Raw genomic sequence first — 14,430 nt, 5'->3', positions numbered from 1 at the left:
AAATCTATAAAAAAATAAGAAAAATAATAAAGTAGAATTTTCTGAAAAATATTTTTAGAAAATCAAAAACAAACAAAGTGATTTTTTTCCCAAATTTATTGCTTTTTATTTTTATTTTAATATATTTTTAGTTATGTATTTTAAAATTCTCGTGATAGTAATAAAAAATGGTGATAATATTTAGCTTAACCAAACGTTCAAAAATGAAAACCGTGTCAATAATAGCTTTTGAATACATTATTTGATTTATATATATATATTTCACGTAAATGTAAGTATTGGTATTTTAAGAAAAATCATTATACCATATAAAAAGTGAGCGATGAAAGTGTGCGATATAGACCATGTTTGGTAGAGTTGTAAGAAAGTGATTATAAATTATAACTTAACAGATTATAACTTATAACTATGAATATAAGATGTCAACCTGTTTGGTGCAGTTATGAGATTATGAATTTAAGCAGCAGAGTAATGTTTAGTTGATAAGCCGTAAAATAGCTTTTTACAGTATAATTATCCTTTTTGCCCTTAGAGCATCTCCAATGGTTTGCCATTGGAGCTGCCATTGCTATATATAGCAGCTGCCATTGAATTTTGATGCTCCAATGGCAAAACATAGCAGCTGCCAAATTTGAGAAATGCCAAAGTTTGTGTCAAATTTGACACCAACTTTGGCAGCTACCATTCATGCCAACTCAGGCAAAACCAACGGTTTCCCTCCCTCCCTCCCTCCTTCCCTCCCTTCATGCCAACTCAGCCAATTCATCTCACAGATTCACAGAAAAAAAGTTATTATATGTTTCTCAATTTGATTCATCAAACAGATTCACAGAAAAAAAACAAATCCAAAAAAATTACATATTCACAGATTCATCAAATAGATTCAAACAAATCCAAATCCAAAAAATTTACAGATTCATCAAACAGATTCACAGAAAAAAAAAAAAAAAAAAAAAAAACTGATTAATTCATTCGGAGGCTTGATCCGATATATTAGATAGAAATCTGATTGGAGCCGAAGTGATTTAGCAAATAAACCAGCATCAAAAAAATAAAATTTGCAAATAGATATAGATACGTATACGTATATGGATATACATACGTATACGTATATATGTGTATATGATTGTATATAGATACAGATGATTTAGAGAGAGAAGTGGAGACCGAGAGAGGTGGAGAGAGATCGGCGTCATCGATGGAGACCGAGATTAGTGGAGAGAGATCGGCTTCGTTGATGGAGATCGAGATCAGTGGAGCGAGATCGAGATCAGGGAAGAGAGATCGACTTCATCAATGGAGACCAAGATCAGTGAAGAGAGATCAACTTGGTTAGGGTTTGATTTGGAAGATTTGAGGAGAGGAGATGAGAAAAGAAGAGAGAGAGATGATGTTCGGTGGGTGAGGGCAATGAAGAGGAAGCAGACAGAGAGAGAGAGAGCTTGGTGTCATAGATAGATAGATACGGATTGTTCTAGATAGATAGATGGATGAGCCGTTGGATTATATAATCCAACAGTGCTATTTTGTGAAAGGAAGGCACATGGGTTTGAACGGCTCTTTTTTTTTTTTTTTAAACAACAGCTATAAATTAACGGATATTTTTTACAAACGGTCATATTTTATATTTCTATAAATAAAAACTCTTAATCTCAATTTTATTTCACACCAAACATTTTAAATTTCATTTTTCTTTTCTCTTCTCTTTATCTGAATTTTATTTCACACCAAACTTCATCTTTCTCTTTTCTTCTCTTTATCTGAATTTTGTATCTAAATTTTATTTCACACCAAACTTCACCCCAAACGGTCATCTGAATTTTATTTTTCTTCTTTGTTTTTTCACACAATCATTATGGAAGGTTCATCAAAAATAAAGAGAGGAAAATCATTTACCACTCAAGAAGATGTGGCAATTTGTAGAGCTTGGTGTCACATTACTGAAGACCCAATTGTTGGGAATTCACAATCTCATGCTCATTTTTGGGGAAGAATTTTTGAAAATTATTGTTCATTGCAGAATGATCACTCAAGAACACAAGTGTCTATCTCATCTCGATGGGGTGTAATCATGAAATGTTGTAACAAATTTCGTGGGTGTCTAGCGTAAGTCGAAAATCTACATCCAAGTGGGGCATCACAAGTTGATATAGTAAGATTTCATTTCCATTTATTATGTTAGTTTTTTTATTTTGTCTTATATAAAAATTAACTGATTAATTAATTTAGTATTTTATTGATATAGATGCTTCAAGCAAAACTGTTATACCATCAAGATGAAAACAAACATTTTCTTTTTGAACATTGTTGGCCAATCTTGCAAAACAATATTAGGTGGCAAGATGTAACTCCTACGAACACGGTGAAGTCAAGAATACATACACCGCTTTCCCCTAATTCAACCCCCGATTCCCCTATGGATAACTCCATTTCTCTTGAAGATGACACCAGTCCAAGTGTTGGTAACAATCCAACTGTTGGTGAGGGCAGTGTCTCTGCAAGGGGTAAAAGGCCGATGGGTAGGAAATCTTCAAAAGAATTATTTCGGAGAAATCAAGTGGTTGAAGCTGAAGTCCAAAAAATGAGCATACAATTGGAGACATTTAACCAACACCTTGCTGAGAAGGAAAAGAAAAAAGATGAAAGAGAAGAAAAAAGGATTCAAGCACTGCAGGAAATGAAAGAACTTGAGATCAGAAAAGAAGAACATGAGATAATGACTACGGACATTTCTCTTTTGGACCCTCAGACAAAAGCATATTACACAATGCGAAAAAATGAGATTTTCGCCAAGTGGTCCTCAAATGTCAGCAGCCCAAATTATTATTTCCCCATGCCTCCTGATGAATAATTACGCGATAATTGGTGCTTGTTTGTTTTTTAATTTAGTAATGTCATTTAATTTTTAATTTTTAATTTGGTTGGTTGTTGGTGGGTAATTGATGATTGTTTATTTTTTATGTGTAGTTAAAAAAATTTATTAAATATGTAGTGATATGTTTTTTGGTGGGGTGAGTTAATCAAACAATTTTTTTTTTCCAATTTTTCATTTTTTTTATATTTGTCTAGTTGGGAATAATATAAATATATAATTTTTGTAACAAACAGGTAAAAAAATGTCACAAAAGATAAAAAATAAACAAAAATAAAATCACAAAAAACCTATATCCAAACAACACCTACAAACTTGGAGGAAAGTTGGTTGAGATTTGCCAAAAATAGCAAATGACCATTGGAGCATCATTGTTATAATTTGGCAAAATAACACTATTCATTGCCAAATTATAGCAATAGCAATAGCAAAATAGCAACAACCATTGGAGATGCTCTTATATGATATAAAAATGGTAATTTTGTCATTTTTTTTTTCAATTTTAATTTTAAAAAATTATTTCATTAATAAAAGTTAATATAATTACTATTAAGAGTCATGATAGAGACCTCCTCTAATCACCACCCCCACAACCCCCACAGACACGTGGTGGGTGGTGATTGGAGGAGCAGAAAAAAAAAAATGTAACCAATGAGAGAAAGAGGGGGTCAAAGGGGGTGGGGGGAAAAGGGGGCATGAAACATTTTTGTTACTATTAATTAGTATCAATTAATATAAAAATTGATACATTTGATAAAATGTAATGGAAGTATTATTGTAACAATTTTTTTCCATTATAAATTAATTAGTATCAATTAATTGCTTAATTAGTATCAATTAATACTAAAATTATTAATTAGTATCAATTAATACTAAAATTATTAATTAATATCAATTAATATTAACAATTAATTTTTTTGTTCCTTATTTCTTTTTTTTTTCTTTTCTTCTCTTAATTTTTTTTTTTCTTTTTCTTCATTTTATTTTATTTTCTTTAGTTTTTAGTTTATTTTTCAAATTAGAAGTAGTGCATGCATGGTGAGATTGATCATGAGAAAATTTTGACAAATGCTAAAATACCAATTAAAATTTTCAAATTATATTCATTTTGGTTATGAATGCATGAATATTAATTGATATTTTCTTAATTTATTAAAAATTGTTACAAATACCAATTTATATTTTTTTAATTTTTTATTACAAAATTGTTACAAAATATACCAATTTATTATTATTATTATTATTATTATTATTATTATTTTTATTTTTATTAAAAAAACATTGAAAACCTAGATCCAGCATCGGAGAGAGAGAGAGAGAGAGAGAGAGATATTTGTCACGACTAGGATTCTAGCCAACAGCCCTCCATTGTCAGATCGAAAGAGAGAGAGTGCTCACAGAGCTAGCTCTAGTTCACGCCGGAGAGAGAGAGAACTAGCTTTGGTTCAGATCATCATCGACGACGCTAGGGTTTCAAATCGTCACTAGCGGTTCTAGGGTTTCAAATCGATCGTGACGGTTAGGGTTTTGCCCCTCAGTTGTGATCGCAACGGCAGAAGGTCAATCGAGAGAGAGTGAGAAAGATAGAACATTTGCCAAAAACTTAAGACCTTCGCCGGAAATCGCCTCTCTCTCTCTCTCTCTTTCTCAGAGTGAAGAATGTGGTTTATAGACGAGATATTTGGTAATAATCAAATTTGAGGAGGGCCATTCAAGTCATTTTATCCCCCCTTACTAGCTGCCTGCATAAGTCGACTTTCTTAAGCACCCCCAGAGCTGCTTTGGAAAATAAACTGAAAATAGCTTAAGCTCTAAGTTGTCTTGATAAGCTGTGCCAAACAGGGCTATAATGAGATGGCAATCTTATACATGACCTTTTTAGGTGGCAAGAAAGCACAAAAGGCAAAAGAAGAGATCGATTAGTAGAGTTATGTAGTTTTAGGCGACATGACAACACAATGGGAAAAAATAGAACTCAACCAGTTAAGCTACTAGCTCAGGGGAAGAATAACAACTCCGTTGAGGAAATATGGTCGAATAAAAATGACAATTTCTCTGAAGATAAGTGGTTGAGAGTAAGAGTAACACTGAGACAAATGATGGTCCCCAAAAGAAGAACAAATCTCAAGAACAAGGCTGGCCCTGGGCATAGGGCCACTAGGTCATGACCTAGGGCACCTCAAAATAGACCCAAAAAAGGGGCACCTCCTATTATAGTTTAGTATAATATATTAAGTAAATATGGTCGAATAAAAATGACAATTTCTCCGAAGATAAGTGGCTGAGAGTAAAAGTAACATTGAGACAAATGATGGTATGCAAAAGAAGAACAAATCTCAAGAACAAGGCCGGCCCTGGGCAAAGGCCCACCAGGCCATGACCTAGGGCACCTCAAAATAAACTCAAAAAAGGGGCACCTCCTATTATAGTTTAATATAATATATTTTGTATGTTTTAATTCAAAAAAAAAATTAAAAAATGTCCAAACTAACTTAAAATAAATTAACCTAATAAAAAATTGAAACGCATATTCAAAAAAATTAGCATTAGATACCAGTGGTAGTGGTGATTATAATTAGGGTCAGTTCAGGTTTTTGTTTAGTGGGACAAATTTGCAAAATAATTTTGCTATATAACTACGTATATAAAAATGTAAATTTTCAAAAGTCAATGGGTGCAAGTACCCTTATCTCCCTACGAGTCAAGAGTCTCTCCTTGCAAGTCGGTGCTTGCGTCCGTCCTTGCAGGCCTTCTGGTCTACTTTTAGGCTCAATTTTGATAATCCGAACCGTTCATATTTTATGATTTATTCATTATATCATACCTGTAAAAAATCAAGTTGATCGGATATCAGAAAGTATGTGTTTGAAAAATTGAACTAAACATTATTTTTTAAAGAATTTAATAAACAGTTTTTTGAACACATGCTTTCTGATATCCGATAAACTTGATTTTTTACAGGTATGATATACTGAATAAATCATAAAATATGAACGGTTCGGATTATCAAAATTGGGCCTAAAAGTAGACCCGAAGGCCTGCAAGGACGGGCGCAAGGACGGAAGCCGCAAGGAGAGGATCCTCACTCATCTCCCTACCCCTTGGTTACATATGGCAGTCGGAGTCAGAGTAGTGGCTGAGCAGCAGCATCTGTAGAAATGGTAATGGTAGATGGTATGCGATGATGGGTGACAGTGGAATTGGTGCCAAACATAGAGCTTGGATCTTCTATCTGGAACCACCCTTGTCCATTTTATTACTACAAGATAGGTCTACCTGACCTGATCGGAAGGTGAAAAGGAATCTTGGAACATTGAGACATGAAAAATTCGGACAAAGAATTCATGCCTTGCCCGATATCACCTTGAACCAGCAGAAATTCTGAATCCTGTTGGAGAATTGCACCACAATTTGAGTACACAGTCCACACCACAAATAGACCAAACACAACGCATTTGCATAATTGACGAGGCAATAACACGAACCTATTATGATATTTGGCTTGGCATTAGGGTTGAGAAATTCATAAAAAGGAAAGCATCAGCTCCATGTTTCATCTTGAAATGTGCTAAATCACACGGGCATGGACCACATTAAACATGCTTGGATCATGTCTAGACAAATAGAAGCAAGGCGGGCATATGACACGAAATGCATCATAGTAAAAAAATATGCCTACTTGTATTTCCAGACAAACCAGTTACAGCAAGACCCACACAAACAAGCGGATTTTCAGTCACAAAAGCCAAAATTCACAGGTTCCAGAAACAAGAAATCTAAGAGAAGATCTGTTTGGGATCCAAGTGACAGCAAAAAAACCCAGATTTCAACTTTTTTCCATCTATGCAACAGTGACTCAACCAACTAATAAAACCGGAACTACCCCCCCAATTGGAGGTTAAAATGTATATATAAAAAAAAAAACGACGTGTGAAACACAGCAGATGTGTAAAAGTTTACATCAAATGCAATTATTCCTCGACTTTCCAAGTCAAGCCTAAAGCAATTGGCCCAAGCAGCACTGAAAATCGTCCCTTACATATTCATATGAAATAACATTCACATACAAAGAGGTTAAAACAGGTCTCATCCTTTACATGGTTACTTTACCTAAGAAAAGCTAGCAGAGTCCGGTTTATTCTTCTTCCACAAGTATGCAAACAAAGCGGGCAGGGAATAAAGTAAAAATGTTCTCATTTGGTCCACCAATGAAGGAAATCCTTGCGCCTGTTGATCTTCTTCTGCAGCTGGAGGATTCCGTAAAGCAGGGCCTCGGCAGTAGGCGGGCAACCCGGAACATAAATGTCAACTGGGACAATCCTGTCACAACCACGAACAACAGAGTACGAGTAATGGTAATATCCACCACCATTTGCACAGCTTCCCATAGAGATGACCCACCTTGGCTCGGGCATTTGATCATAGACCCTGCAATTAGTTTTTAGTATGAATGTTCATAAACAACTTACCCTCCAATTAGAATGATACTACATCTGATTCCAAGAAGTTGGAGGATTGAAGCGGATAAATAATATGGGGGAAACATCAAATCAATGGCAGAGTCGGACAAAAAATTCATTTTCATGGGATGCAAGCCGTGTTTGGTGTAAGTCATTTCTTGTGTTTGGTACAAGTTTTTCAAGTGTCAGATTTACACCAAAAAATTATCATGTGCAGTGCAAATTTTTTAAGACTATGCAATAGTCCCGATAATATATTACATTATATATATATAAACTATAAAGCCACATCAAGCCAAGCTATTACTGAACCCAATTATCTTTTCCATACATGTTTTTGTTCCTCTCAGCACTAAAAGTTTAAACAAAATTGACAAACGCCAAAGTTAAATTGACAATCTATTATCCAAAAGATCACTGCTGCCAAATATAGCACACACAAGACTGATTGTTTTAAAAGGTTACTATCCCACACGAGGGGGCACTTAAAGTGTCATCTCAGTTTCAGATAGGTTCATAATAGCACCTTCTGCTGGTTGTACAATTTAACAAAAATCAAGTAATCAACATCATGACAACAAATATTCCCCGAAAGGTTAATTTGAAGTCAAAATGACCTGATTTTGCATGGTTATAAAAGCAAGGCAGGATAGTGAACTTGGGAATGGCTAGTAGGTCTCCAAGGCACTCTCCCTTCAATAGTTCTTCACTATTCAAGCCATGTTATCTCTTTCAGTTACCTATTATGTTCCCTTCATCTCTTTGAAAGAATTCAAGTGTACTGGAGGAGGAAGACTTCAAGCTTTAAGAACAGTTTGTCTAGCTATTTCATTCTTGCTTGAAGGATTTTTAAGGTAGGGGCAAGGTTCTGAAAAGCGGTTGCGGTCGCCGTAACGGTAGCGATGGCGCGGTTGCACGGTTGTGGTTGCGAGGTGTAAAGGCCGTAGCGTAACGGTTGTGGTAACCGGAATCGTGAAATTTTTTATTTTTTGCACAATTTGAAAAAAATTTACCGATACGCATATTTTTTTTCCATAGTCATATTTATTAGGTTTAAAATAAATATTGATAAATTTTTGTAAATTTTTAAGTATGATCCAATATATTTCATATTTTTAAATTACTATCAATTGAGTTTTTTACACTTTATTTTAATAATTAATGACTTTATATTATGCAAAAAGTCAATCACTAACTATTATATATAAGATAAACAATGACAAAAATAAGAGAATAAATAAGAGTATAAATTTATATATATACATATTTTAACCAAGCCAAATAGATAATGACTACATTTATTATTATTATTATAATTATTATTTTTAAACAATATATAGACAGGCGCACAGAAACAAAATAATTGAGTGATAGCAGCTGAATAGAATAGCATAGGTCTTACAGTTTCAATAAATCAATAACATATTCTTCATCTTCCCTCTTCTCTTCTCTCTCTTTATCTTTTGCTCCTCCATCTTCTCTCTTTATCTTTCCTCTTCTCTCTATCCCTCTTTCCCCCATTTTCAACCTTTTTTTTTTGTGTTTTTTCGAAAGAAACAGTACGGAACCGTTACGTAACGGTGCGTAACAGGCCATTACGGCTGTTACGGCACCGTTACGACCGCTATAATAGCCACTACAGCCGATACACCTGTGAATCTCAATCACACTGCAAAAGCGGCCGTAACGGGTGGCGGTAACCACCAAAATCAGTACGTAACGGCGTTACGTAACGGTTGTGGCCGCTTTTTAAAACATTGGGTAGGGGACTTAAATACTTTAGTATAGTGCGCCCATGATATATGGGTAGCATTTAAAGTTTTCAAAAGTTATAAAAGTGTTTTCCAAAGTTTACCTTGCATAACTCTAGTTATCATTTTCAAAGCATGATTATATTCTCATGAACTTACTTCAAGATTTGAAGTGTGATTTGTTTCTTTGAAACCCTCAACAAGTTTGTTTTAAATGCTAGTCCATTTTTTTCATATGTTGTATGCTCTCTTGAAAGTATGATACAAATGTGATTTATGAATAAGGAAGTGGGGCTAAGACTTGGGAATCCTTAAAAAAAAAGCCAAACTCTCACACTAGCCCCAAAAGGGCCTTACTCTCGGAGGAATGACAAAAACTTATAAAACTGGCACCAAGTTTCTCCCTTTTATCCTAAGGTAAATTAATACACAATCACGCTTGAGCAAAGAAATCCAAACCCACTCACAACCTCCAAAACCAAATGTATTGACTTAATTCTTGATACATCACAAGAAGTAAGAATTTCAACCTTACTGAAAGATGAGTATGAAGACATGTGATAGAGGATATTAAAATACCATTGCTGAAGAAATCTATGACATTACAATACTTGACAAAATTCCATAACGCAAATACATGATCAATGCAAATTTTCTAATTGGCTCAAAAACCCTCAATATCCAACAAAATAAATTACAAAACCTTTAAATTCCAGGCAGATGGTAAAGAGAAAATAAAACCAATCCAACAATTACAACACCCCAAAATCGCACACAGTCAGGGAGAAAATATATTCAGAACTGGCCATTAACAAAGTCTATGTACCTAAACATGTACATTTATCCTCTCCAATCCTTCATCAAATTAAAATTTGATGAAAAAATGGCTAAAGATGTGTTCCAACCATTTCATCATATCTGTATCAAATCAATAGAGGCAGAAATTTTTTTCATCAACTCAATGATGAATTAAATCATTAACTAAATTTGATGAAATTTTAAAAAGTGCAAGGATTGCAGATTGCTTCTTTCATTATAATAATAAAAAAAATTAAAAAAAGTTGAAATTTTTTCAAAAATATTTGATAAAAAAATAGACAGCAAGGATTGGAGTGTTACACATCAACCAAATCATTCTTTTAACCAAATTTTCACTCAAATTCGATGAAAAAGAAAAAGAAAAAAGAGAGCAAGGATTGGAGGTGCTCTTAGGCAGCCCTAAAAGCCCTAAGCAAAATTCAACCACCCCTAAGTCCCTAAATTATACACAATTCAAACATATATATACACAATCACGAATATCTATACATAGATAGGTTATGAAGAGAGAGAGAGAGAGAGAGAGTACTTGCGGAGAGCGGGGGCCATCTTATTGGTGAGAGTGCCAGCGACGATCATACAATCGGACTGCCTAGGGCTAGGCCTGAAGATAACGCCGAAGCGATCCAAGTCGTAGCGAGCAGCTCCGGTGTGCATCATTTCCACGGCGCAGCAAGCGAGGCCGAAGGTCATGGGCCAGATGGAGCCGCGGCGTGCCCAGTTCATCAGATCGTCCACCTTCGAGATCACAAACTCCGCCGCCTTCGACATCCCCGCCGGAGACGTCGTCGAAGGCGGCGACGGAGGGGCGTAAGGCGTGGGATGCAACGGCTGAGCCGCCAGCGACGGCAGGGTAGTGTGGATCGTCGCAGCCCTCTGTGATGCGATTCGAGGCGAGTTTCGAAGCAGAAGGGCCATGGCGATTAGCTGCAGAGAGAGAGAGAGAGAGCGATTGAGATTTTCAGGTTGTTCGGCACAGATGCTTGAGAGCTATGTCCGGTTCGGATCGTACAGTTAGTTCTTTTGATTATCATTCATTAATTTTAGGGGGAATTTCAAGAAAAAAACATTTATAATGTATATATATAATTTGGATAAATTACACTTATCTCCCTGAAGTTTCAAATAATTACATATACATCTCCTATAGTTTCAACAATTATACTAACTTTTTTTACTTTTCAAAATAATATCAACATTCCGCCCTCTCGTTAAAAGGTACCAAACGACGTTAACTTGCTTATTAAAATTATCATAGTATCTCTCAATCGCATTGTGAAAGGACAAAAATCTTAACCTGTACATTTTTTATATTTCTTTTTTTAATTTGTTTTTTTTTTAAAACACGGAGTAGGCACAATTTCGTTAATTTTGATTAACCATTAATTAAATGACACAATTTTGATTGTTTATCATTATTTTTTGGTTTTTAAATTATTTTATTTACACTCAGTTTACGAATTTTGTGCATTATTTATAAAGAATAAAAATATATATATATTATTATAATTATCATTGTACATAAGTTGTTTCACAAGTTCCATTTCAATTATTAAAATCATTCCTTTCGTGAAGTTTTATTTAATAATTGTAACATTTTTCAATTTATCGTGTTTATCTCAAAAATAAATAAATAAATAAAATTACAAGTATGTGTTTGAAAATAAATCATGGAAGTCCCTACAAGTCTGAATATGACAAGTTGATAACGGTCAAGTTCATATACCAACTTGAGAGAAACCCAACCCTAATATTAAATTACTTGATTTTAAATTTTCTAAATTTATTTTTTACGTTGCGTAACATATTGATAAATGTGTCACAACCATTTTATACTGTATGTTTGATTCACTCGAATGAAATAGAATAAAGTGATCATTCTATCATAATGTCTGTTTTCACATTTGATTCACAAAAAAAATAAAAATTATATTTAAAATAAAATCAACATGAACTTTTGAAAAGAAAAATATTTAAAAGCACATTTTTATTTTGTTTTTGAGAATTTACATGAGTTGGGAATTAAAATGTTATCATTTGACTTTTGCATTTTTTTATATTATAAGAATATAATAATTTATTTTTTACCAGTAACGAATAAAGTGAATAAATAACCATTCAAATTGTGCCATTTAATTAGTAAACAATCAAAACTAACAAAATGTACCACTAAAGTTGTATCGGTTTTAACCATAACAGTCTTTGCTGTGCGTATGGCAAGGTTAAAGTTTGTGGAAAAAAATATTCAATAAGTATGTTTGTATTTGCAAATGAAGAAATTTTGACGGTTTGGGAGTTTTGTTTGGGTAATTTTTAATTAATTTTGAGGGTTTGGGAATTTTGAGGGTTTTTCTATATTTTTAATCAAATATTGTTATTTATTGGATTGTTAAATATCATTACTTACTAGATTTGGAATATAGGGATTTTGGCTAGATTTTGTTGAATTATTTATTTAAGGTTTATTATATATTTTAATATTACAAAAATATTGGAATTTTTTATGGTGATCTTAATGAAATTTTACTGGTTTTTTTTTTTGCATGAACTTATTATCAATCATGTTAATTTTTTACTGAAATTTGTTGAATTATTTATTCATTTAGTGTTTTACTGGATGTTGTGCAATATTACAACATATATGCATGAAATTAAATATTATTTTATTACTGTTATAACCATGGCTTCATTCCTTTACTTTGATTTACTGTATATCCAAAAAAAAAAAAAAAAAAATCACAAAAGTGACTATAATTTATAATGTATGAATTAAATTAATTTTATGCACAACTTAACCATATCAAATCAAAATATACACCGTAAATTTAAATTTTATATACATTAAAAAAAATTTCTTCTACTACAAAACAATTTTATTGCCAAATAGATCAAGAACAATTCTTACAATGACAAATACTCATAATATTCAATCTAACGTTCAAATTAATTTAAAATATGAATTATACCATACAAAAGTGAAAAAAATAAATAAAGAGAAAAGTGAATAAAATAAAAGTATTTTTTTCATTTTTTTTCTTCTCCACAAATTCACCCTTATTTTTTTAAAAAAAAATTCAAATAGAGTCTAAATTACCATGATATAATTATACCAAACTTGTACGTAGAACTTTGTATAATTTTTTAAACTTCAAAAGATATTAGTGTAGTTCATTTTTTTATTTTTTTAATTTGAAGTTTTAATTTGGATGGAATTAACCTTACGTCACTATTGATTATAATTACAACCCATACTCTACACATTTTCTAATCTTTAAAAAAAAAAAGAAAAAAAAAAGAAAGAAATTATTACATATCTAACATGAGATTAAGGAAACTGCCACATTTCAACTTCTATCGATAATTTCAATAATGCCTATTATTATAAAATAAAAAAAATAATATATATGACCAATAAAAGAAATTTCTATAATAATGTTGAATACAATACAACCATATCAATAAAATCTATAAAAAAGTTTTATCCATACTGACGATAAAATAATATCAATAAAACCTATCAAATTCCACGTTTCAGCGTTTTTTTACTTTCTTAAACCATGCAAGGTGTTTTCAAACAATATAAACTATAAAAATTATATTTATATAATATATTATATTTATAATTATTGTTATATAATATAAGCAAAAACATTGTAGTGTTTCAAAAGCTCAATATATATTTTTTAAATATATTTTCTTAATTTTATAACACTTGAAATACACATGTCATTTTATGATTAGTCCAAAATATACTTAATAATTGCCAAAAATATATTACTAAAATAAGTATCATTTCCTCAAATTTTATAATGACTATATAAAGCGGACTTATTCGAGAAAACTGTGCAATATATAATGAAATTTCATGATGTTTACGTAAATTTAAGGAAAGTAATAGGTAGAGTTATTATATGGCTGAAACAAATATTGTAACATTACATAATATTAATGGCAGGATAATAAAAAAAAAATTAAAGTGTAAGTTATACCAATAGTCTTTGTATTTTATATTTTTTTGTCATTTTGGTTCATACATTTTTAATTGACTCAGTTTTTGTCCAATTGATAATGCCGTTAGTAAGGGTGCTTACGGTTCGGTTTGCGATTTGGACTCGCCCGTATATGTGCGGTTTTTGAAAAATTGAACCTGCAACGGCCAGCAATGCAGGTTGCAGTTTGTGCAGATAAGGTTCGCAGATGTGCAGGCAGTTGCGGGTAGTTTGTCGATTGAACTTTTTTCTTTAAAAATTTATTTTTGGGCATTTTTTTTTCCCGTTTTGTAAATATTTATTTTGGACAATTTTCCCCCCATTTTCTAAAATGCTCAACATTAATAATAACTGAATTAAAACTTCTAAAATTAAAAACACAACAAAATCAATTCCTAACACAAACAAATTATTCAAAATTCTAAACTGTTAAATAAAATTATAAACTAACACAAGCAAAATTTTCAAAATCCTAAACTAAATTATCAAAATCATTCACTATCCAATAATACAATTAAAATAAAATCATTTAAAATTCA

General features: G+C 32.2%; 1 protein-coding gene across 1 annotated transcript; it reads right to left on the bottom strand.

The window, feature by feature from the left end:
• Window positions 1-6,737: 6,737 nt before the first annotated feature.
• Window positions 6,738-11,110, bottom strand: LOC114278497 (NADH dehydrogenase [ubiquinone] iron-sulfur protein 7, mitochondrial). Its single transcript, XM_028220560.2, has 2 exons — window positions 10,432-11,110; window positions 6,738-7,300 (listed from the first exon to the last, which is right to left on the bottom strand). Exons 1-2 carry the CDS (start codon window positions 10,818-10,820, stop codon window positions 7,066-7,068), a joined length of 624 nt encoding a protein of 207 aa, XP_028076361.2. The 5' UTR covers window positions 10,821-11,110; the 3' UTR covers window positions 6,738-7,065.
• Window positions 11,111-14,430: the final 3,320 nt, after the last annotated feature.

This window comes from Camellia sinensis, chromosome 10, assembly GCF_055761805.1.
Source record: "Camellia sinensis isolate YWXY chromosome 10, ASM5576180v1, whole genome shotgun sequence".
Classification (NCBI taxonomy): Eukaryota; Viridiplantae; Streptophyta; class Magnoliopsida; order Ericales; family Theaceae; genus Camellia; species Camellia sinensis.
Note: the sequence above shows the minus strand (reverse complement) of the source record. Positions and strands in the feature narration are given on the sequence as shown.

Excerpts from the sequence above, each read along its gene's own strand:
- LOC114278497 (XM_028220560.2), bottom strand. The coding sequence starts at position 10,820 with ATGGCCCTTCTGCTTCGAAACTCGCCTCGAATCGCATCACAGAGGGCT. Across the intron at positions 7,301-10,431 it reads ATGGCCCCCGCTCTCCGCAA|GGTCTATGATCAAATGCCCG; the intron begins GTACTCTCTCTC and ends AACTAATTGCAG.